Source organism: Saccopteryx leptura, chromosome 4, assembly GCF_036850995.1.
Source record: "Saccopteryx leptura isolate mSacLep1 chromosome 4, mSacLep1_pri_phased_curated, whole genome shotgun sequence".
In the NCBI taxonomy this organism is placed as follows: domain Eukaryota; kingdom Metazoa; phylum Chordata; class Mammalia; order Chiroptera; family Emballonuridae; genus Saccopteryx; species Saccopteryx leptura.
Window position 1 is genome coordinate 177,567,370 of NC_089506.1, and position 26,068 is coordinate 177,593,437.

Here is a 26,068-nt window from a genome sequence, read left to right on the forward strand (position 1 = left end):
AGTCTACATCCATTAGGTTGCTTGTCTCCATGTTATTTAGTTCTTTTTCTGGAGTTTTGTTCTGTTCATTCATTTGGGGCATATTTCTTTGTTTCCCATTTTGGCAGCTTCCCTGTGTTTGTTTCCATGTATTAGGTGGAGCTACTATGTCTCCTGGGCTTGGTAGGATGGTCTTATATCATAGATATTCTATAGGGTACAGTGGCACAGCCCCCCTGGTCACCCAAGCTGGGCACTCCAGGTGCGCCCCACTGTGTAGGCTATGTACAGTCTCCTGTTGTATTGAGCCTTGATTGCTGTTTGCATGTCAGTGGGATTTACCCCCAGGCCGATCTTCTGTGAGGGCTGGCTGTGACCATTAACTTCTAACTTCAGGGGGCTTTAGTGCCCCCTTGAATGTGTCACTTGTTGAGGTGGTTGTTTATTTTTTTTCTTTTCCAAGTGAGAGGAGGGGAGATAGTGAGAAAGACTCCCACATGTGACCCAACTTGGATCCACCTGGCAACCCTGGTCTGGGGCTGATGCTGTGCCCATCAGGAGCCATGCTCACAACCAAGCTATTTTTAATGCCTGAGGCGGTGGCTCCATGGAGCCATCCTCAGTGCCTGGGGCCCACTCATTTGAACCAATCTAGCCATGGCTGTAGGAGAGGAAGATAGAAGGGGGAAGGGTGTAGAAGCTAATGTCACTTCTCCTGTGTGCCTTGATTGGGAATTGAACCTGGGACATTCATATGCTGGGTTGATGCTTTACCACTGAGCAAACTGGCCAGGGCTGGTTAGGTGGTGTTTTGACATGGTCTAAAGCTGTCCACAAGGTGTGTTGGCTCTAGAGCATCCTGGGGTAATGTAGGCCAAAGTCATCTGCCACCTGTGTTCTACCCTGGGCCACCCAATATGAATTACAAAGCGATCCACAGATCGCTCCTACTTGTGCTGGGCTTGGAAGTGTCCAGACAAGGCCAAGCTGCAAACCAAGGGTAGCTGCTGCTAGTGCTGGGCCTGGGCCATTTAGCGAGAGGTACGGGGCTCACTGAGGCCAGAAGGTGCTTGTTGAGAGATTTTAGGAAAATCTGAAGCATGAGCCAAAACAGGCCTTTGTATGGAAAACAGATTGTATGGACCTACAAGTTGGGTGGGGCGGGATCTTAGGAATCACCAGGGCAGGGCAAACAGTGTGAGCCAGGTTGATGGAGACTCAGATATGGCTCCTTCCTGTGGCTCTGTGTAGGGGAGAGGATCACAGAAAAAGAAAAATGGCCTCTGCCAGCACCTTTTTTTTTCTGGCAGAAAACTCCCCTCCAGCTATCACCTTGAGATTGAGAATTTGGTTCCTCCCTATATGTCCCTGGCACCTTTCAAGCTGCTGCCCCAGGGCTGGAGCTCAGAAGGAGTGAATCTAAGTCCATGCATGGGCCCTTTAAGAGGAACCTCTAGGATTACAGTAGCCCTCTCCCTCACTCAGCCACAATCTCGGCTGATTTTTACACCAGAAGTTATGGGAACTTCGCTTCCTGGCACTGGAACCCTGGGCTGAGGAGCTCGATGTGGGGTTGGGACCCCTTGTGCCTTAGGGTGGACCTTTGCAGGCCAGGTATCCCTCCAAATTGTTATCTGTCACACATGGGCATGGCACCAGCCAGTTCTACATCTCTATCCCTCCTACCAGTCTTCAGTGTGTCTTCTTTAAACCCCTAGCTGTAGGACTTCCATTCTGCCAGATTTCAGGTGGTTCTGCATGATGGTTGTTCTGAAATTTAGTTGTAATTTTGATGTGGCTGTGGGAGGATGTGAGCACCACATTTACCTACACCGCCATCTTGACCAGCAAGAACCTGACTTTAATTGGATCTGACCTTGAAGCAATTTAGGCCCCAACGCATTGTTGAAAATAATAAAGCAATCACCTGGCAATTAGTGGAACCCATCATCTGGGTATGATACCAAAAGAGGCAGACAGTTTAACACATGAGGGGTAGATGGTCACAGAGACCTTGCTGAAACCATGAGCATCCCACTGTGCAACTTGACCAAAGCTGCACCCTCTGAGGAGCAACGTCAGAGTCTATACAATGTGGAAGAAATAAATTTACCAGTAGATAAAATATTTTAGCCAAGCCTTTAAATAAATAAACATAAATAAATAAGTTAATAACAACAAGCCCTGAAAGGAAGGGTAATTAGTATCCAGAGTTTCTGTTATCTGGAATGTCTGGTTATCAGCAGAAAATTACAAGACGTAAAAGAAGCAGGAGAATGTCACCCATAGACAAGAAAAATAAACAAAACAAAACTGGCAACAGAAACTGCCTTTGAGAGGACTTAATAATAGACAGCAGCTTTTACTTTAAGCAGCTATTACATGTTCAAAGAACTAAAGAAAACCATGCTTAAAGAAGTAAAAGATGATGACAGTGACTCAGAGAAAATCAATAAATAGAGAATATAAAAAAGTAGCAAATAGAAGATCAGGAGCTCAAAGTATAATAACTGAAATGAAAACTCTACTAGAGGGGCTCAACAGTAAGTTTGAACTGGCAAAAGAAAGACTCAAAAAGCTTGAAGCCTGACCAGGCAGTGGTGCAGTGGAAAGAGCGTTGGAGTGGGATGCGGAGGACCCAGGTTTGAGACCCTGAGGTTGCCATCTTGAGCGTGGGCTCATCGGGTTTAAGCAAAGCTCACTAGCTTGGACCCAAGGTCGCTGGCTTGAGCAAGGGGTTACTCGATCTGCTGTAGCCCCACAGTCAAGGCACATATGAGAAAGCAATCAATGAACAACTAAGGTGTTGCAACGAAAAATTAATGATTGATGCTTCTCATCTCTCTTTGTTCCTGTCTGTCTGTCCCTATCTATCCCTCCCTCTGACTCTCCGTCTCTGGAAAAAAAAAAAAAGCTTGAAGATTGATCTGTTCCATCTGTCTATGAATATCTGAAGAACAGAGAAAAGGTGAAGGGACCAAAAAGAGTGAAGCACCTCAGAGAAAAACATGGGATGCCATCATGTAATAGGAGGACCAGGAGGAGAGAGAGAAAGAAGCAGAAAAAATAATTGAAAGAATAATGACTTTGATAAACAATATTAATCTACATATCCAATAAGGTCAACCAACTCCAAATAGGTTGTAAATGCAAGGAGAGCTATACTCTTAGGAAAGTCTGTTTAAAGATTAAATCCATTTAGAGGTGACTTTGTCTAATTTTTATAGCTATCACCATCTTTTGCATTTGGAAAAGAGTCTTTACTTTTTCCTCCTTTGGGCCTACAGAATGGATCTGGTTGTATATAATTCCTTTCATTGAAGAGAGAAATCATAATGTAGATGAAGCTAGTATGCAGTTATGAATTTTTAAATGTATCTCCTGAACATAAAATATTTTAAAAAAGTTGTTATCCAACTTGCAGATTTTATTAAATATGGTCTCTTATCAAATACTAGTTTGGATAAAGAGAATAAAAATTACTTTGTTAGTATTTAACATATACCATTTTTCAATTTCAGGAAGCTGTAGCTGTACCTAATAGACGTCCTGATGCTGTACTGACAGACACCACCTCACTGAATCAGGTAATGATTGCATTATTGAAAAGTGATTAAGCCACCTGACTGCTGACATTTTTTAATTTATAACTCTTGAGACCCTATAACTTTTGAGTCTAAAAGTGTAGTGCATTTGTTCTTTGGAATAAAAAAAGAATGATATTCTTCTGTGGTTGGAATTCATTCTTTCTAAAGTTTTGCTTGTCAGGTTTTTTTCCCCACTAGTTATCAAAAGAAAATGTAAAATGGCTTTTTATTAGTCAATTCAACTAGCACCATGCTTTGTTGGTGATGCAGTGCCTGCCTTAGGGAGACGGCCCGCTTAGTAGTGAAGAGTTTCATGTAAGGTTTAGAGAACAGGATAGAAAGAGTGAAAGGGCAACTCTTAGTCACCCTCTTCTCTCTTGGGGAAGAAAGCCGAGCTGCACAGCTTGGAATCAGACTGTGCTATGCTAACTTTAGCAGACAGGCAAAATAAAGCATCTTAGGAGGGGTAGGTGATTTAATCTCTCTTGTTCTACATAAATAATTTGTTTTCTGATGGTGAATATAAAGTGCCTTATCAGTTAACAAATTCAACGAGCATGTAAAGATTGATTTAAGAAACCAAAGTTAGCCATAAAGATGAGAAAAATAACTTTGTTCTTGAGAGACCTAAAGATTCTTACCTAAGGGGCCAGAAGACTAACCACGTAGAGATAAAATAAAGTATGTGAAGCTCTGAAGTTATGCTGTGAGTGAACGTGTAATTACAACAATTTATGAAGTTCACTACTTTTTGTTGCAATTTTGATATGCTTGATGTGAGAACTTCTGTAGGATTTATGTTTGCTGGCAAATGGAAATATAATTTCAGGAGCCAGAAAGAAGTAAAGTTGGTACACATTAATTATATTTTTTCTGTGCTATATAATTGGATGATGGAGAGAGCAATACTGTTTTCTTCAGATTAGTTTTTGCTTTTAAATGTTTTCCCAATCCTTTCTTCTTACCAGTTTCTTAAGGATGCAACTATATTTATATTTAATTAAAGCTTCATAGTGAAGTTAATTTTTTTAGGGCATTAAAGACGAGAAAAGGCTGCCTGGTTTCGTGGTGGAATAAAACCACCCAGGCCCTTTTGTTATTTTTGGGTTACTGAAATAATAAAATATATTTGCTATAGATAAGAAAAACCGAATAGTTTCCAAGGTTTGAATTTCTATATACAATAGTAAAGAACTTTTTTTCTTTTACTTTTTCAGAGGAATAGAACCTTTTGTAGCTTTTAGCAGAGTTGACTGTTTTGCTGGTTGACAGATATTAAGTCAAATTTTTTTTTGTCTGTAAACAAGGAGCACTCATCATTTGACATAGATTCCTGACCATTTTGTATCATATGGTATTCGAGAATGTGATGAAAGCTACATACTGTTTCTGCAAATATCATTTGGCATAAAACTTTGCATAAATTTCACAAGGTTTGTGGGTTTTTAAAACTGGATTTGTGCAGTAGGAGATACAAATCAAGTAGAAAAACTGTGAGTTGCTGTCAAGGAGCCAAAAGGACACTAGACATCTGAATCACTAGGGCACCTTTTCCGAGCAACATGTGATTAAAACAAGACTGCATTGTGGAGTGAGTGCTGTAGGCATTCAGAGAAGGGATTCGCATTAGGGAATGTTACTCAAAAGGGTTTGGTAGGAAAGATGGGACTTAGCTGAACTAAAATGGTGTATAGATATTTTGTCTTCCCAGAGATGTAGAGCTTGTAATGTAGCGAGGAAGGGGATACGGAGTAACTGTCGCAGACAGTAAGAGCATGATGTGTATAGGAAGTAAGAGTTAGGGTATTTCCGTTGAAGAATAATGGGAGGTGATTGTGGATGGGCATATTTTAAGGAGAAGTGGGAATAAGAAAAAGATTATGCCATTATAGCATAAACTTTGTGCTAGGTATTTAAGTACGTGCTGTACCTTTTCAGTCAGTAAGGAAACTTGTATTTTTAGTTCTACTAATGTCACTTCTAGGACATTGTATTTATTATGTCTTTAGGGAAATCTCTTAATTTTCAAGCTGCTAGGAGATTACAAGTGTATGTTATAATTTTTCATAATAAATAGAAAATGAATCTTGATATGAGATGTTAGGTCTTGCATTGGAGGAGAATGAAAGACAGTCACCCAGGACTGTCTCTGTCTAGAAATGATTTTCTTCTTTTCCCCTCCTCTCTCTCCCATGCACTGTCTTGTATGCCCCTCCCAACCTCCTGGCTCTCTCTACAGTAGCTTTCACGGGCTGCTGAGACTGCTCTGCTAGAAATTGGGGTTTATTTTTCTGTTCATAGTAACTTGAAGTTTTTGGTGTTATGTTGAAGGCTTGGGATCTCTGTAGTTTTATTTGTTCTTACTGATCTGTATGCATTTTTGGAGAATGTGAGGATTTGGGAAGCACTAATTTCTGAACCTTTTTATTTAGCATTTAGTTTAACTTAATGGTACAATTTATAAAAATAAAATTAAGAACTGATTTACTCATGTATAGAAAATCCTCCTGCTCACATTTGATATACAAGTAAGATAATATGTAGCTAATTTTTCTTAGGTCTCTCTCTCTCTCTCTCTCTCTCTCTCTCTCTCTCTGTCTGTCTCTGAATTTTAGTGACTTTTATATCTAAGCAGAAATGAAACAAAATGAGAAAGAATCTTTTAGCTTTCCTTCTGAAATATAACATTCCTTCAAAATATTCAGAAAATAAACCTTGCCAGTATTCCTTATTATTTGGAGAATGGTTGTTTTCCATTATAATTGAATTAGTCATACATTCAGTCACTTACTTTAGTCATTTCTCGTGATGGGCTCTTTGGTCTCTGCTTGTTACTCTGCCATCTCTAAAAAGCAGTGCTGTAATTCGAGTAACATGAAATTTCTTATATTTCTTTAACCTAATTTCTTTAGAATAGTAGTTCCTTTTCACTTATAGGATTGACACTCTTGGAATAAGAATACTGGTACTAAGCTTAAAAACCTGGTTGTCTTACTCTGTTGCTAAAATTAAAAAAAATAAAAACTCATATATATTGAGGTATTAGTATTTACCAAGAATAATGCTTTGTAGGAGGTTTATTAACATCTTAGTTTTTTAAATTAGAAAGTTGAGGCATAGAGTGATAAAGAAATTTACCAATTACCCATTATTGGCAGGGCTGGCTCTGAACCCAGATCTGTCTGGTGCCAAAGCCCATGATCTATCATGTGTGTCATAACTTCCCCTTCAGACCCTGAAATGTATCTTTTTGTTCATTTGTATGCAGCATGTTAATGTATGTTTGCTTAGTATTTTGTTTTTCATGGGCTTTTTAGAAATTACCATTTATCTTTTGGTAGAATTTTAGATTTTCTGTTTTTCCTTGTAGTTCTATTAATTTTTACTTTATGTAATTTGAAGCTCTCTTATAAATTTTTGATTATATTCTCTTGATTAATTGACCCTTTATCATTATTAAATTACCTTTTAAAAAAATAAAAAATAAAAGTTATCATTTTGGCCCTGGCCAGTTTTCTCAGTGGGTAGAGCATTGGCCCAGCTTATGGAGGTCCTGGGTTCACTTCCAGTCAGGGCACACAACAGAAGCGACCATCTGCTAATCTTCCCCTTTCTCTCCCCCTTTTCTCCCTCTTTCTCTCTTGCAACCAGTGGCTTGATTGGTTTGAGCATTGGCCCTAGGCACTGAGGATAGCAAGGTTGGTCTGAGCGCATCAGCCTCAGGTGCTAAAAATAGCTCAGTTGATTTTAGTGTCAGCCCCAGACCAAGATTGCTGAGTAGGTCCCAGTCAGGGTGCATGTGGAAATCTGTCTCACTATCTCCCTCTTCTCACTTAAAAAAAAAGTTATCATTTTATCTTCCAACTTCTTATACAGAATCTTACTAGTCACCACTATTCAATAATACTTGCTAATTGGATTTAGTTATTTTTTGAGACATAAAGGGAAAAATATTGAGTCATTGAAAAAGTGACTAATTTTTGTAGCTCTCTTATGAGGGTGATGAGAAAGGGAAAGAGCTTATTAAAAATTGTACAAAGCGGCCCTGGCCGGTTGGCTCAGTGGTAGAATGTCGGCATGGTGTGCAGGAGTCCCTGGTTTGATTCCCGGCCAGGGCACACAGGAGAAGTGCCCATCTGCTTCTCCATCCCTCCCCCTCTCCTTCCTCTCTGTCTCTCTCTTCCCCTCCCACAGCCAAGGCTCCATTGGAGCAAAGTTGGGCCGGGCGCTGAGGATGGCTCTGTGGCCTCTGCCTCAGGCACTAGAATGGCTCTGGTTGTCACAGAGCGATGCCCCAGATGGGCAGAGCATCGCCCCTTGGTGGGCATGCCAGGTGGATCCCAGTTGGGCACATGCAGGAGTCTGTCTGATTGCCTCCCCGTTTCCAACTTCAGAAAAATACAAAAAAAAAAAAATTGTACAAAGCTTATTAGAAGAAATGTTTTTCTAATATTTTTTATAAATAAAATTTGTTTAAAAAGAATAATCAATAATTAAGGAAAACAAATACAGTAATTAAGGTTGTCAGGTATGCTGACATAGCTAGTCTTTACACAACATTTTAATAGTCCTTGAATGCTTAACATAGCAGTTTAGGAGAAAGGGAAGAAGTCTTGAGGCAGACCCAAAGGAGTCACAGTAATATATGGATACCTTGAAAACTTAGCTGTTTTGTGAATTTCTTCCCTTTGGTAATGAAAAGTACTCTCTAGTTTGAACTGTGCCCAATTTAAATACTAGGAAATTTGATGACTGTTTTCTTTATTGTTATATATATATATATATATCTTTCTGCTAATCCTGCCTTATCTAAGTAAAGAAGTGATATGAAAATCTGGACTAAGCAAAAATTTAATCTTAATGGCAAACTAGCCGTTGATGTTTTTGCAGGATGAGCTGATGCTCAGGATTTAATGTACCAGGAGAGTGGAAGTTTGTGTGAAGCCTTTTCTTTGATGATTACATGTCTGATTGTGTTACAAGCTTCAATTTAAAACACCCCATTAAGAAAGCATACGTTTTGCTTGGTTAGAAGAGGCTATAAACACTTACTTAATCTTCATTGTGTTTTAATGAGAGTAGATTGATGGATTTCTTATTGTTAATTTCTCCTTAGACATTAGTAACCAGTGTTGCCCCCAGATAGTGTTCTTGTTACCCCTTCCTATTATTTGATAGTCCTGCACAACTGATTTCAGTGTTAGATGTTACAAAAACATTTGATTTACAGATAATCTTTTTCTGAAGCTGGAAACGGGGAGAGACAGTCAGACAGACTCCCGCATGCGCCCGACCGGGATCCACCCGGCACGCCCACCAGGGGCAATGCTCTGCCCACCAGGGGGCGATGCTCTGCCCCTCCGGGGGGTGGGGGGACCAGAGCCACTCCAGCGCCTGGGGCAGAGGCCAAGGAGCCATCCCCAGCACCCGGGCCATCTTTGCTCCAATGGAGCCTCGGCTGTGGGAGGGGAAGAGAGAGACAGAGAGGAAGGAGGGGTGGAGGTGTGGAGAAGCAAATGGACGCTTCTCCTGTGTGCCCTGGCCAGGAATCGAACCCGGGTCCCCCGCACGCCAGGCCGACGCTCTACCGCTGAGCCAACTGGCCAGGGCCTAGAAATATTTTTTAATCAAAACTTCAGTTAGCTACATTATAACCTGTTATATTCAATAACCAGCTGTATTTCCTGTTTTTCTTTTAATGTATTCTGAGAAGGCACTGAATGCTAGTTACATTTATAATTCTTTCTGCACAGGCTGCTTTGTACCGCCTCAGTGGAGACTGGAATCCGTTACACATTGATCCTAATTTTGCTAGTTTAGGAGGTAAGTTGCTGGTAATATGTACCAATAAAAACATTAGCTCATTTATCTAAATAGATTTACAGACATTGCTACTTATGACTAGTAGTTTAACATTTTAAAAATAGCCCTCTCATAATATGTCTATGCAAAGGATATGGGAAGTTAGGAAATAGTGAGATTATGGTGGAAGGAAGCTCCTGCTTGTGCAAGGTGTAGGGTAGGACCATAGTGGTCAGTGTCTGAGTTATCATTGATGGTCAGGGTCATTGATGGAGAGAGCAAGAAACTGAAAGGTTACAGAAGGTTTAACTGCATATGTTGATATTGAAATCACTATGGATGATTTCATGGTTATACCCAGAGCTAAACAAACGAATGCTTTGTGTTCCCAGATCTCTTTCATTACTTTCTTGTTTTTTTCTTTCTTTATTTCATAATTTTCACCCAGGAAATATTATTTATAGAATATTTCCCATGTGTCTTAAAATAGAAGGTATAATTCATGTCAGTGCAGTTAAGGATATATTTTTGAAACCCTGAATTAATTATTCTTGGATTTTAACCCAAGAAACATGTCTATATTTAGCTAAATATTCTCTCTCTTTTTTTTTAGGTTTCAACAGACCCATATTACATGGATTATGTACATTTGGATTTTCAGCTAGGCATGTTTTACAGCGGTTTGCAGATAACGATGTGTCAAGATTCAAGGCAATTAAGGTACATGAATATTGTGCAATTTGAACAAGTTATATTTTTAATTTTTAGAGGAAAAAAGTTAATGACTTATTTAAATAGGTACTGTACTTAATATTTTTATTACATTCACTTGGCAATTAGCATGTTTTCTTTTTGAAGCTAAAATACCTCTATTACATATTTATCATGAAGAATATCATATACTGTTATAATTTTAGCATATTAATTGGATTGTTTTATAAATTAAATAGGAGCATACGTATATCAGCATATATACCTTAACAGAAACTTGAGATTTACCTTAAAAAATTTATGTTTGTAATTTGTCTTAATTTAATTGAAAATGTTAAGTGGTGGCTGCATTTGAATGCTAATAAACATTCATCCACATTAATGTAATAGTTGTGGCTTTGGCCAGGTGCTCAGTGGATAAAGAATTGTCCCTGCACACTGAGGTCGCTGGTTCAATCCCCAGTCATGGCATGTATGAGAAGCAGTCGATGAGGGCACAGCTAAATGGAGCAAGTAAATGGAACGAGTTGATGTTCTTTCTCTGTCTCTCTCTCAAATCAATGGAAAAATGAACTATATATATATATAATGGTTGCACACTGATTTTAGTTTTTCTACATTTAAGTGATTTCAAGTTTTCATTCATTATAAATTACAAAGAAAGCTCTCTGAATAATATCTTTGCATAACTATAAGTCAAAAGATACACAGTAAAAAAATTTTAAGAAAGTGTCAAATAACTCCCAAAGCTTTTATCAGTTTGTTCTCCATGAAGCAGTGAAAATGCATTTTTTGATGCCATACCTTTGATAACACTGGTTATTCTTGTGCTTTTCATTTTATTTTAACTATTTTTTATTATTCAATAATATGTACATAGAGCAAATAAGCTAGTATAGAAAATGATTAAATAAAAGTGGAATTATTTTATCCTGTACACCCACCCCAGATGTTATTCCTCAGACATAATTAGTACCAATTTTTTGTTTTATTTTTCAATTATAGTTGACATATGATATTACATTAATTTCAGGTATACAACATAGCGATTAGACATTTCTATAACTTACGAAGTGATCAGTCATCCCAATATGTCTAGTACCCTTTGATACCATACATTTTATTACAGTATTATTGACTGTATTCTGTATGATATACTTTACATCTCTGTAAATACTATTTTTAACTGCTTTCATTTGTTTTGGTGGTTACCTAGTCAACGCTACTTAATATAATTATATTTCTGTCTCTTAGTTTGCCAGGATTAAACACTATTTATTGACTCTCAACTTTGAAACACAAAGAATTAGTTTATACTAACTGTATCATTTCTCTAATTTTATCATATTGTTATTTTTTATAAATTTAAATATATTTAAACTGCTCTTTTCTTCCTTTTGTATGCTCTTTAACTTCTCTCCCATTTTTTTTCCTCACAAGTGGAAAAGATACATTTTAAAACATTTTTAACTCCAAAACTCATTTTTTTTAAAGGTTCGTTTTGCAAAACCGGTATATCCAGGACAAACGCTACAAACTGAGATGTGGAAGGAAGGAAATAGAATCCATTTCCAGACCAAGGTATGACTGATGTTTTGTTACCCACTTCACTAGATCCTATAATTTTGTTCCATCTTAACTATTTTTGGTTATTACCATGGATAAGAGACAAAACCTAGAAAGTTCTTGTATAATCAGTGAAAACTTTTATTTGGAAATAAAATGTCTATGTACCTTGTTCTTTATTTTCAATAAATTGGTTCCTGTCTGTGTAGCGGTAGTCCAGATGTTCTGAAAACCCAACCAACCATATACTTCTGACTCAAAGAATCAGTCAAGTTTTGTCAAAATATATTCTTCAAAAAATTAAAGACATGGTTTTCAGAGAGATATAAATAAAAACATGACAAAAAAATGTATTTAATTTCTTAATGAGGGAGCTAGCAAGCAAGATGATAAAACTGATTCAAAAGAGAATTAGAGCATGTAGTCCAACAGGAAAGGCATTCTAAAATGATTTTGCTGGGTTAGAGACAAGAGTAGTTAATGTCCTATGGAATAATAAAACCATGTCCTTTATGGTTATATTTTCCACTGGGCAGAAAGCATGTGCATACTAATCACACAAAAATCCAGAAATGAACATTTTATGTCACAGAGTCTAAGCCTAATTATAAGTGACAAGACAAAAGTATATCTCCCTGTAGAGTTAAGTAACTTTTGGATGAGGCAATTAACAGTGCTCCAGTAAAATACTAAAAGGGAATGCAACCATTCTTTATTTGTGAGTTTCTAAAGATCATTTTTGTTAACACAGTTGACCAGGCTGGTACTTTTTGTCCTGATCTGTTGACTACATGGATGGTTTGTGTTGAGCAGTTTAACCACCACCACCAATAATAACAGCTTCCATTCATTGAGTACCCATAAGCGGGCTGTACCGTTATTTCTAATATGCATAACAACTCTACATGTAATATAAGAAAAAAATCTAGGTTCAGGTCTTCTAAATAACTTACTCGTGGTCACATAGAAAGTGGTGGTTGGCCCTGGCCGGTTGGCTCAGTGGTAGAGCGTCGGCCTGGTGTGCAGGGGACCCGGGTTCAATTCCCGGCCAGGGCACACAGGAGAAGCGCCCATTTGCTTCTCCAACCCTTCCCTCCTTCCTCTCTGTCTCTCTCTTCCCCTCCCGCAGCCAAGGCTCCATTGGAGCAAAGATGGCCTGGGCGCTGAGGATGGCTCCTTGGCCTCTGCCCCAGGCGCTAGAGTGGCTCTGGTCGCGGCAGAGCGACGCCCCGGAGGGGCAGAGCCATCGCCCCTGGTGGGCATGCCGGGTGGATCCCGGTCGGGCTCATGTGAGAGTCTGTCTGACTGTCTCTGCCTGTTTCCAGCTTCAGAAAAAAAAAAAAAAGTTTTAAAGAAAGTGGTGGTTCTGGGTAGAGTCGCAGATCTGCCTAACTCAAAGCTTAGATCCCAGGGCCCTAAATGTTTTTATTATGTCATGATTTCTTTCATAAGTAAAAGACTTTCCAGAACTTTTTTTTTCTGTGCTTGCCTTATTTCTAGTTCCTTCTTGCTGGTTGCAGTGTCATTTTCCTTCCTAATTTATATGTGGTATTTATTTCAGTTTTCAAATTCTTCCTGTCTTAGGCTTCAGTTCAAGCCCCTCACCCCCCTCTTTCCCACCCATACAAACACACATACAGTATTAGCTTTTTCTGAACTCTTCTTACAATTAATGTTTGTACCACATAATCTGGAGCCCTCTTATTTTTTAGTTATTTTTTTGTAAGTTTTATTTTTTGAATAAGACATGAACTCAAAGTGTTTAGGATCATGACTGTAGTACAGGATTTTATTTTCTCACAATTCTAGTAATAAACACTATAGAAATAATTTCTATGGATGCAAACTTTCAGGGTTGAGAGATAATTTAATATCTAAATATAATACATTCTTGCCATTTTGATAAATTCTAAGCATGTCTTATCTTTCAGTATATTTGCTATTTTTCCCCTCAGGGAATAGATGTACTCTTTTGCTATTAATTATATGTAAGAATTAATCCTTTCTTCTTTCCCTCCTTCCCTCCCTTCCTCCCTCCTTCCCCTCTTCCCTCCCTCCCTCCTTCCCTCCCTCCCTCCTTCCCTCCCTCCCTCCTTCCCTCCCGCCTTCCCTCTTTTCCACCCTCTTCACTCTGACTGGGTAGCACAGTTGTTTAGAGCATCATCCCAATTCACCAAGGTTGTAGGTTCAATCCCTGGTTGGGGCACATACAAGAATCAACAAATGGATGCATAAATAAGTGGAACAACATATGAATGTTTCTCTCTCTTTCCCAAGACCAATAAATAACAAAAAATTTAAAAAACATCTTAAACTAATGTTTCAAATGATGTGCTTGGCTTGGTTACAAGAACGTAATTTACTAAAGTGTATTTTATTTATAAATTGTCTCTTTCCATGCCTTTCACTGTATAGAATTTGAAATAAAATGAACTAATTAGTTTTGTTGTTGTTGTTTTTTGTATTTTTCTGAAGTGAGAAGAGGGGGTGAGTCAGACAGACTTATTCCTGCATGAACCCAACTGAGATGCACCCGGCTTACTTACCAGGGGCGATGCTCTGCCCAGTTGCTCCGTTGTGGCTGGAGCCATTCTAGTGCCTGAGGTGGAGGCTATGGAGCTGTCCTCAGCGCCTGGGCCAACTTTGCTCCAATGGAGCCTTGGCTGAGGGAAGAGAAGAGAGAGAGAGAAAGGAGAGGGGGAGGGGTGGAGAAGCAGATGGGCACTTCTCCTGTGTTCTCTGGCTGGGAATCGAACCCAGGACATCCACATGCCAGGCCGATGCTCTACTACTGAGCCAACCAGCCAGGGCTGAACTAATTGTTTTAAACATCTTTTTTTCTGAAGTGTGATATGAAGTAGTCTGAGGATAATGATCTTGACTGTTAAAACTCAGATTTAATAAGTACCACCTTAATTTTTAGATACTATCCTATATATTTGTAACAATACCATAATTTCATGAAAGAATAGCCATTGGAATAATTTTTGATAAAGTGTTTAGAAATTAGAATTTGAGTTTCTTTAATATTTTGACAAAAGGCTCTTTAAGCATTTAGTTTATGCAATATACTCCTCTTATTTGAGGTAAGAACTAGAAGTGCTCCTTTTAAAAGAACAGTATTAACAGAAAACATGTACTGGATTGCCACTGTCTCGTGTAGATACTGTGTCATGCCTTCTACTGCTTGAGAATTCAGTTCTCACCCTGGCTGCGCCCCAGGTCATTGGAATTTTTGGAGATGAAACCTGGTCATACACATTTATCAAAAGGGCTCCAGTTTATTCTATAGTTAGGTTTTCGTAACAACTGTATTAAATCAGTAAGGGTTCATTCTTATTCATCTTGACTTTTAATTTATGAACTTTTTATTTAATTTGGACTTTTTTTTTAATATGAGGAAAAAATGTAAATTCTTTTAAATGACTTTATGTTGTTTCACATGAAGTTGTCTTGTCATTGCAATCATCAGAGTGAATTGGTTTATTTTTCCCTTTTGTACTCCTTTATAAGACCCAAGAAACCGGAGACATTGTTATTTCAAATGCATATGTGGATCTTGTGCCAACATCTGACGTTTTAGCCAAGACACCTTCTCAGGTAGGTTATAAAAAGTGGTATCTGAATCATTTCCTAATTTCTGAATTTTAGTTAGGATTTGAGAATGTTCAGACTACTTCAGAAAATTAAGAGCTGTGAAAGATTCTTAATTCTTGAACTAAAAGACATTAATTAAAACATCTTAGAATAAAAATATTTTGACAAAGGAATTTTTAAAAACTATTTGGAGGGGATACTGGGGTATCTTTCAAGAGAAAATAATTTATTTTCTAGTTTTAGAGTACCTAAATCAGTTGTTTAATGAGACTATCAAGCAAACAATATTTTGGAGAAAAATAAATGAAAAAGTTAAACATTTTCTACCTTTTCTTGGTTTAATATTTGTATAAAGCTTTGTATACAAATATCAAAACAATAGCATATATTATTCGTTTAAAACATTTTCGTTATTCTCTGTTACTATGCAGAGGCTTTTAAGATCAAAAACTTACAAAGTTTTAGAGCTAGAAAAAATTCAGTTTTTATATAATTTGGTCCCATTTTACAAATAAAGAAATAAGACCACTAAAATCGATTGATTTGTCCAATATCTTCCTATTGAAGTTAGTTAGGATATAGCTTGTCCAGTTCCTAATTTACTTTAAACTATTATTTCTGAATTCTGATAAAAGTAAAAACTTTCTTATGAGGGCTGAGATTCTGAAGGACATGAATAAATACATAAATACAAGGGAGGTGTGAAAGAAGTCTGGTTGTAAAAGAAAAACTAGTTTGCCTTATTTATGTGCAGCTTTTGGAAAATTCACCTTATTGAACATATATTTTGTAGTCACTTTTCCCCTTGACTCATTTCACATAACTTTCAAAATTAAACTTTCTTTTTTTCCTAGGGGGAGGATCTTCAGAGTACCTTAGTATTTGAGGAAATTGGTCGCCGTCTTAAGGATGTTGGGCACGAGGTGGTGAAGAAAGTGAAGGCTGTGTTTGAGTGGCATATCACTAAAGGTGGAGATACTGCAGCTAAGTGGAGTAAGTTACATCCCTGACTTGATAATGTTCCAAGGTAACTCTTAGTGTATAGAGATAAAGTAGCCTTGTTATAATTAAAGCCTCTCTCTTTGAAAGGTAAATCCTATGTTCTGAGGTCAGTTATTCTTCATGGGAATAACAGGTTTCAGGGTATCCAAAGGCATGTTTTTTAGAGGTGTAGGGAATCAAAATGAAAATACCTGATATTATTGTAATACCTGAATTAGTACTTTTAAACAGTCATTTTAGCTATGTGCTTCTTTAACTCTTTTTTCAAATTTCTCTTAAATATAAAGAAAGTTCATCAGATCAAATGCAATATTTTTGTCATTATATTTTGACATTTAAAATTTTTTTTATCCCCAAACATTAATAATTTGGATTATCACCTTAATTATCAGATTGTTATTTAAAAGGTGCCTATTTAAGTGCCTTGAAAATCATATTATTTCTCATTACAACTGAAGATCACTATAAATGCTCACTTAGACCAAAAAAATTAAAATGTATATTTAAGTCAACTGAAAATTTGAAATAATCTTCTATTACATATTCCTAAAAAACATTTTGAACTTTTGTTCAGTTGATTCTGGCTCAATGTAAAGAACTTTCTTTTTTAATGTAGCAGTTGCTGTTTCTTTCAGGCAGTGTATACTCATTATATAACATTCGGTGTAGAAAGGTGTAAAGAAGAAAATAAGGACGTATAATTCTACTACCCACAGTTAACGTATTCTGGAAGACATCTGTGCCTATAGGATCTTAATTCAGAGGGTAGAAAGGAAGGCACAAATGTGATCTGTATTTGGTCCCTCAAATTTCAAAGTGTCTAATATTTTCTAAATAACTTCATAGATTAACACTGCCTGTGTAGGTATCATCACTTTCTTCTCTGTCCTTCCTTTTTTTTTTTTTAATTTTTTTAAAATATTTTATTTATTGATTTTTAGAGAGGAGAGAGAGAGAGGGAGAAAGGGGAGGAGCAGGGAAGCATCAACTCCCATATGTGCCTTGACCAGGCAAGCCCAGGGTTTCGAACCGGCAACCTCAGTGTTCCAGGTCGATGCTTTATCCCACTGTGCCACCACAGGTCAGGCCCCTTTTTATTTTCTATGAATCCATGATGGAATTCAGCTTTTTCCTCATGGATGACAGTATGTCAGAGGTTGAGTTATAAGTAGAAAGCACAGGACTTTTGAAGCTAGTGGTGAAGAAGAGAGGCGAGATCTGTAAGAGTGAGAACAGGTGCTGGAACTGTGTCTCAACATTGGCAGAGTCACTCTTGGCAAACAGTTTCAGTAACCAAGAGTTTCCCCTTATCTTGGTGACCCTTTCCTTATAGACAATATTAGAAAATGTGCTTGCAGTTAAAAATTACCTTGAATTAACCTGGAAAAGGGATTTTTCCTTATATTTCCACTGGAAAATGGGAATATTAGAATCCTCCTGTTAATATTTATGTATTATTGATGCCTTGTGGTTTATGTTTGTTTCATCTTCTCTTCTTCAGATGCTTATTTATCAAAGTTAACAGTTAAACGGGATCTAAAAGCTTTCTCTGGCCTGACCAGGCGGTGGTGCAGTGGATAGAGCGTTGGACTAGGATGCGAGGACCCAGGTTCGAGACTCCGAGGTCGCCAGCTTGAGTGCGGGCTCATCTGGTTTGAGCAAAGCTTACCAGCTTGGACCCAAGGTCGCTGGCTCAAGCAAGGGGTTACTCAGTCTGCTGAAGGCCCGCGGTCAAGGCACATATGAGAAAGCAATCAATGAACAACTAAGGTGTCACAACAAAAAACTCATGATTGATGCTTCTCATCTCTCTCCATTCCTGTCTGTCTGTCCCTTTCTATCCTTCTCTCTGACTCTCTGTCTCTGTAAAAAAATAAAAGCTTCCTCTGAAAGGCTTCACTGTTCCCTTTGGTTACCCGTTGCCCGTTACTTGCCTGGATTCTCAGCTGTGCAGCTCTTCTCAGTGGGTTGTTGTTTCCTGCAGACTCTGTGGCACTGAGTTAATCACAGGAGCCGCAGCAGTGGAAGCTGGCCAGGTCTTTTGGCTTATGTACCTTAGAAGGCCATTCCTTGTTGGCGTCTCTGTTTTGCATCTTGGCACCTAGTAGCATGAAATAGATGATTCAGTGCTTTGATTTAGGGGATATCTAAGGTGCTTTCATTTTTTTCCCTTTTTTTTTTTTTAAACAAGAAGTTTTTTAAATGTTTTGCTAAACACTTTATCACCAAATATTTTACGTGCTAAATTGGCAGATCAGAACCTGGTGATAGAGAACGGGGGCTGAGTTACTCAGTTTACCATGGCTGGGCTCAGGTGTCTCTTGAGTTATGAAAGTGACTGACCTTGAACAAGTCTAGGAACCACAGGGTTTGGGCTCAGTGGCCTGGAAGGCACATCCCGTCCGCAAGGTCCTGGCCCACGCCCACCTTCCATGTTTCCTCCCTCGTCCTGCCATCCAGACAGCACCAATAACAGATCTCTAGGCCGCGTGTGGGTGCAGTGCTGGGGACAGGGGAGTCTTTTAAAACCAAGTTAGTCTGAGTCTAGGGAGGATTAGCACAGTGCTGGTGTCGGTGCTGGGTTAGGGTTGATTTTGGCTGTGGAGAAGGACTCCCAGCTGTGTCTTCTGAGGTCAGGCCTCTCTGAGGCCCTCTGCTCGTCTAGGTGTTGGAGAGCTGCCTGGGCGAGAGCCAGGGTGGCCTCCGTGCCGCTGGGCTGGCGGCTCTGAGAGAGGCCACAGTCTTTCTGGTTCTCTGTGGGCCAGGAGCGCATGTGTGACAGAGAGACGGGCCCTTGGTCCACGTGAGCAACTGGAAGAGGGCCTTGGTGAGACGTTCTGGGGAAAAAGGCTGTATCTGGAATGCTCACTTGCACCTTCTTTTTTCTATCTCTGGAGACAATGCTTTGATTATGAAGTATTATTTTAGAATTATTAAAAGCATTATGATCCATAGTTAGTGTTTCCTTAATTAGATGAGGTCAAGATAGAGGCCTATCTTACTTATTTTACTGTTAACTATTTTTAATATCAAGAACACAGTAATTTTGTGCTCTTTTTATTACTCCAAAATTTAATTGAATGCCTAGGCACGTTCGAACACCTTTTTTTGATATCCTGTGCCATTAGGTGTTTTACCCTTTTAAATAAAGGTTGTTCTTTGGCTTTTTATTTTTCTAGAGATTCTTGAATTAAGTTAGAAAGGTAAAAATGGACATCAGATGGAGAAAGAAATCTCTAAGCTCCCTGGGAACAGAACCTGCTGTTCATCACATTTATCTTACTGTGCATTGTGACATTTCATTTTGTGTGTGTGTGTGTGTGACAGAGACAGAAACAGAGAGAGGGACAGACGGGAAGGGAGAGAGAAGATGAGAAGCACCAATTCTTCGTTGAGGCACCTTAGTTGTTCATTGATTGCTTTCTCATATGTGCCTTGACCCGGGGACTACAGCAGAATGAGTGATCCCTTGTTCAAGCCAGCGACCTTGGGCTCAAGCTGGTGAGCCTTGCTCAAATCAGATGAGCCCATGCTCCAGCTGGCGACCTCAGGGTTTTGAACCTGGGTCCTCTGCGTCCCAGTCCGACACTGTATCCACTACGCCACTGCCTGGTCGGGTGACATTTCTAGTTATATGTCTCCTCCTACTTGACCTTGGGTTTAACATTGGATTACTTTATTTCTTGCTTCTAGTATGGTCTACTCTATAACACACAGAAATCCGATTTCATACATGTTCAATAAGTGCTAAAAGCCATATAGAGTGCACAGTTTTAGATGGAATCAGATACTTGCACTTAAAAAAGTACTGAAATTGGTGCCTTTTTTTCTATTTAAGCATTAAGTTTATTGTATGGATAGTGATATGTATTTTGTTTTTAATATGAGTAAAATATTCAGGAAGGATGTGGTACAATTGAAACATTTTATAGGTCAGCAATATGCTTTATAATATTTATTACTATTAAGTTCTGAAACCAGCTAAAAGTTGTTCCTAGGAAACCCTTTGGTTCCGATTCTGTTCTAAGCAACAGTAAAAATTCAGAGGAAATGAAAGATGACAGGAAAGCATCAAGAAGATTAAAGAATCAGAGGCTTTGTGTGGCCTATAGAATATTCTGCTTTTGGAAGTTAAACACAGTTACTGTTATCTAAAACTCCAGGAACCAAAAGCTCTAAAAATGAAAAGTTTTTTTCTCATAATTTTTTGTTGGCAGAACTTGACCTGAACTTATACAATGCAACTAACTGTCCTTATCTCACCTAGTACGAATTAGTTGAATATAGAAATCAGGTTATTTGTTTATAGAGTATTGCAATATTGGAGGTCTTTCATAATACATAACACTCGTTTTGTATTCATAATACATAATACCCCACCCATTATCTGCCTAAAATCTGAAAAATTCTGAATTCTTAAACCTGAAGGAGTTTAAATAGGAATTGGAACCTATTCATATATACAGATAATTCTTACGGAACAGAAGTGATAAGAGACATGGGAAAGGTACTGTTGGCTTTCACAGACGGGAGGATTGGTTCATTGCGTATCTGCTATGTGCCACGTTCTCTGCTAGGTTGTAGACTACAAATATGAAAAGACAGGATGTCTTTTTTGGTCTACAGAAATCAGTATTAGTGGAAAGTTTAAAATGGAGTTAAGGAAACAAGGGTTGTAGCATTGCAGATGAAAAGGATGGAAGACCTATATTAAGTTGATGGCAGTAATAGAGAGGAAAGGGCCTGCGGGGATCTATTGCTAAGATGGAATCAACTGACTTGGCCACTAGTAATGTCTGAAAAACAAGAGGAATGTGAAAGAGACAACTAATGTTCAAGTGTTGAGCCTGTGTTACTGAGGCTGTGACTCCAGCACTAGAAGCGGGAACCATGGGAGAGGAGAGAATTTAGGAGGAAGGTGATAAGCTGGAGTGCCAAAACTGTGGCAGCCTGGGATCCGGACTAGGTTGTGGGAACTGCAGGCCTGAAATTTAGGGATTAGTTCACAGCAGGAGACAGACTGGAAACCATATTCATGGAAATATTAGTTGGAACTCAGGGCATTAGCCTTGCTACTCTGCTTCCTGGCACACAGGAAGAAGTGGAAGGAGATCTTCGTTGGTCTTACACGATTATCTGCTGGTCATGGTTGATAGAATAATGTTTCCAGTATTTCCATTTATCTCAAAATAAAGTGAGCATCTTAGAACTTGACCAAAAAATTTTAAATATGCAATTTGTTACTCAAGACATGAATATTACTCCATATTTCCAAGTAAGAATTTGTTTATTGCTTGATTGTATCCAATAGCTGTAAAGTAGCTATAAAACTGAAACTTCTGACAAAGACAGGTTTGTTTTCATGTAATGGTGATAGTGTTACTAAGTAAAAACTTTTGTTTTCCTTAGGATGATAGGTTTAAGCTGGTTGGTATTGAGGATTTGGTTGTTTTCCTTCTAAAGGAAATTTGGTTCCTTTTACATATGTGTAATCTTTTCCATTATAGGAACATAATTGGATTTTACATTTATATAGCAAGATTATAGAAATATTAAGCATTATTGCTTCAATATTGTTAGTTAAGTAATAAAGTGAGTTGACTTTTAGATTTTTTTTTTTTTTTTCTGAAGCTGGAAACGGGGAGAGACAGTCAGACTCCCGCATGCGCCCGACCGGGATCCACCCAGTACGCCCACCAGGGGCGACGCTCTGTCCACCAGGGGGTGATGCTCTGCCCCTCCGGGGCATCGCTCTGCCGCGACCAGAGCCACTCTAGCGCCTGGGGCAGAGGCCAAGGAGCCATCCCCAGCGCCCGGGCCATCTTTGCTCCAATGGAGCCTTTGCTGCGGGAGGGGAAGAGAGAGACAGAGAGGAAAGGGGGGGAGTGGAGAAGCAAATGGGCGCCTCTCCTATGTGCCCTGGCCGGGAATCGAACCCGGGTCCCCCGCACGCCAGGCCGACGCTCTACCGCTGAGCCAACCGGCCAGGGCCAAAGTGAGTTGACTTTTAAAGGAATGTGTACTGTAAGGCCCTGGCTGGCTGGCTCAGTTGGTGATGTGACTGTAGCTCCTTCTCTGAGCGAGAGAAACCACCTACAAGAGGCTGGGGGATCCGAGTTGGGCTTGGGCTTCCTGCAGGACAGGTCTCAGTCACGTACGAGATAATTACATCTTTCTAAAGTGTAACTACGGCTAAAGCTTTATAAATGTTATACAGAGAGCAATGAAGCTAAATTTTTAATAGTTTTTCTGGTTACCCAGCCTGTTTTGGGAACACTTAATTCTTCTGTCAAAAAAGTTAATGGAAAGAAGCTAATTTGAATGTTTGTTCACAACAGTTAGGGCAATAAATATTTTATAAAATCTTAAGTGTAACAAGACTATTTGGAATATTTTTTTAAATTTATGTTATCTTGATGAATTCAGGTATTTGAAAGGTGATTACAGTGTGTATTCCCTTCCCACAACATGCTACCGTTTTAAAATTCAGCTTCTTCCTTTGTGACTGTAGCATGTTTGGATCTAAGACCTTGATCATGTAACCTCCACCATTTTAACTTCCTTGTATTATTCTACCTTGATTCACATTTAAAATGTTTCTTTTGTATAAACTTCTTCAGTGAAATTTGATTATTTTGAAGAACTTCTTTATAAAAAAGACATCTCAAAAAATAAAGAATTAAATTTGTCCCCTAAGTGATGGGTAATATGCAGTGAGAATAAGCAGCATGTTAAGTTGGAAACTGTAAAAATGCCTGCACTATCGTTAGTTTACTCTCATATTGTGAGGGAAATATGACACATTGTTTTTTTATTATTTTCCCCAGCTATTGACCTAAAAAATGCTACTGGAGAAGTATATCAAGGCCCTGCAAAAGGCTCTGCTGATGTAACAATCACACTTTCAGATGAAGATTTCATGGATGTAGTCCTGGGCAAACTTGATCCTCAGAAGGTAATAGTTGTAAAATGTTCATTCATTCATCATTATTGCTTCCTATTTGACAATTACAGTTTTTAGCTGACTTCCAAATTCTGATTTATAAAACAGAGTTCTTAAAACTCTGATGAAGACATAGTTAATACCAATATTTGAGTTGACAGATCATTAATTTTTCTAAGAGTTTCTATTGACACTCTCTCTGTTTTTTATTTTTTGTAAATTGTTTATTTTCTGATATTTTTAGATGAAAGAGAGAGAAACATTGATTTGTTCTTTCACTTATTTATGCTTTTATTGGTTGATTCTTACATGTGCCCTGACTGGGGATTGAACCCACAACCTTGGCATATTGGGTCTGACCCTCTAACCAGCTGAGCTATCCAGCCAGGGCACAACTGACACTCTTTAAAACTGAATTTTTGTTGAAATTCTTCTTAGCATATCAATAATATAAAACCCACATCTAGACTTTTAAATATATTATGTCATTAGTTCAAAGGGAAAAACTATGATATTGGTAGATACTGTAAAATTAGTCATTCCTGATATATAAGATTGAGAACTTGTCTTAATTATCATTGGAAACTGGAAATAGAAGGGTAGAATATAACAGGCAGTGCTGTATTGAAGGTGAAACATTTAGAGAGAGACATTTCAGTGGAAAGTCATGATTAAGACAAGAGTGCCCTCTCTGACCATAAGTTAATATTGAAAGGGGGAGGGGGTGGGGCACAAAGAAAACTAGATAGAAGGTGACAGAGGACAATCTGACTTTGGGTGATGGGTAGGCAACATAATTGATTGACAAGATAACGTGGACATGTTTTCTTTGAACATATGTACCCGGATTTATTGAAATCACCCTAGTAAAATTAATAAAAAATAAATAAATTAAAAAAAAAAAAGACAAGAGTGCCCTCTCTGACCATGATAAGTTAATATTGTTGTGAAACTTTTGGCCAATTTATAAAGACACAAAATTAAAGGAACTGGTGTAGCAATTAGAATGGAATAGGAAAATTTGTTATTTTCAAATCAAGATTGTGTAGCTAGAAATCCCAAGAGAATCAACTGATTGGTTCTTAGAATAGAGGAGTTCAAAGAAGTAGTTTGAATAAATGGAAAATTTTGGGGTTTTCTGGATAGAAAGACTAATTTAAAAAGAATTGTAAAGTAGTACAGTAAAAAATATCTTCTTTGTTGTCAGATAAATTGGAGTTTGAATCTTAGCCTTGCCACTTACTCTGTAAACCTCAATTTTCTTATTGGTAAAATGAATAATTATAACAATCCCAAAGCACTGTTATAATGCCTAAATCCAATGATATATGTGATGAGTTTAGTATAGTGCTTGGTACGAAGTCCCTCAATTTCTTTTTTTAGTAATTTGGGTTCTAGGGGTGCCTTGACATTGTGGAGCGTAGTTCTATAGGTGAATAGAAGAGAAATATAATTTCAGGGATGAAGAAAAAATAAGTCAGAATAATGGGTTGGCAAACTTTCTGTACAGCAAGCATCACATTGTAAATATTTCAGGCTTGGTAGGCCAGATGATCTCTATTGTGCCCACTCAGTTCCACCATTATAGAGTTAAAGTAGCCATAAATAGTATGTGAACGAATGGGTCTGGCTGTATTCCAATAAAACTTTATGTACAAAAACATCTGAATAGTTTGGCCCACAGGCTATAGTTTTCCAACCCCTGGATTAGAGTGTGACAGCATAGAGCAACGGTTCTCAACCTGTGGGTCGTGACCCCAGTGGGGGTCGAAGGACCAAAACACAGGGGTCGCCTAAAGCCATCGGAAAATACATATTTCCGATGGCTTTAGTCGCTGAGAAGCCGCGCTGCCGTCTGCAGCAGCGCTATTCAGCTTGAACGCACGCCGTTATGGAGCAGCGCATTAGTGTGTCTGGCGCTTGCTGACGTCATCAGTGGGCGGGTGCAACAAGCGCTGGAGGACAGAAGCCTAGGAGGCGGAGAGGCAAGAGGCAGAGAGCTAAGAGAGCCTGCGAGACAGCCTGCTGGTGTAAAAAAGGTTAATAATGTAAAAACAGTACACACACCATACACACAATACTGTGTAAGTGTAAGGTGCTTTGTGTGTAATCATTACACAGTACACAAAGCAGCTTACACTTACACAAAGCACCATACATTTACACAGTGTGAACTACATCGGTCTTATACTATAAGAGACCACTATAAGATGTAGTTCACACTGTTCCCCAATGTATAATTATCTCCCATATCTCCCAATATTTTCCCATATTCTGAATGAGGAAACTGCTGAAATCAGCGGTTTCCGGCATTGAATCCGCCTCCTATTGATTTCATTGGGAGTGCGGCAGATTTTGTGGAAGAGAGCTCCCGAGAATCTCGGGTTACCACACAATCCGCGGCAGCCTCCTTTTGATTTCAATAAGAGGCGGAGAAATAGTTTCCAACACATTTCTTCCTCTCCTATTCAAGTCAATGGGAGGCCACAGCAGATTCCGCTCAAATATAGAGCATGTTGCTTAATTTTCTCCACGCTAGAACTTTTCCTAGAGCAGAAAAATTCCAAAGGTGGAATCCGCCACCCCCAATAGACTGAAAGAGGCCTCACACTGAGGAATCTGCTGTGCGGATTCTGCAATGTAAAAGATCTGCCTCCTATAGATCTGCCTCCCAAAAGACTGAAAGAGGCCTCACACTGAGGAATCTGCTGTGCGGATTCTGCAGTGTAAAAGATCTGCCTCCTATAGACGTCTATTGGGGGTGGCGGAATGGTAGCCCCAATACACTAGGTAAGGAGGTCCATTAGTAATAAATATTTCTCAATATATAATTAAATATTGTTTTTGTGATTAATCACTATGTTTAAATTATGTTTGATTT

General features: G+C 38.6%; 1 protein-coding gene across 1 annotated transcript in view; it reads left to right on the top strand.

Annotated features, from left to right (window-relative positions):
* The window catches only part of HSD17B4 (hydroxysteroid 17-beta dehydrogenase 4), an 87,951-nt gene that overhangs the window by 56,199 nt on the left and 5,684 nt on the right, over positions 1 to 26,068 (top strand). The window contains exons 17-23 of the mRNA XM_066382082.1: positions 3,501 to 3,566; positions 9,320 to 9,389; positions 9,982 to 10,088; positions 11,574 to 11,660; positions 15,159 to 15,245; positions 16,097 to 16,235; positions 23,072 to 23,199. Coding sequence (XP_066238179.1) covers positions 3,501 to 3,566; positions 9,320 to 9,389; positions 9,982 to 10,088; positions 11,574 to 11,660; positions 15,159 to 15,245; positions 16,097 to 16,235; positions 23,072 to 23,199 — 684 coding nt within the window. The remainder of the gene's footprint in view (positions 1 to 3,500; positions 3,567 to 9,319; positions 9,390 to 9,981; positions 10,089 to 11,573; positions 11,661 to 15,158; positions 15,246 to 16,096; positions 16,236 to 23,071; positions 23,200 to 26,068) is intronic.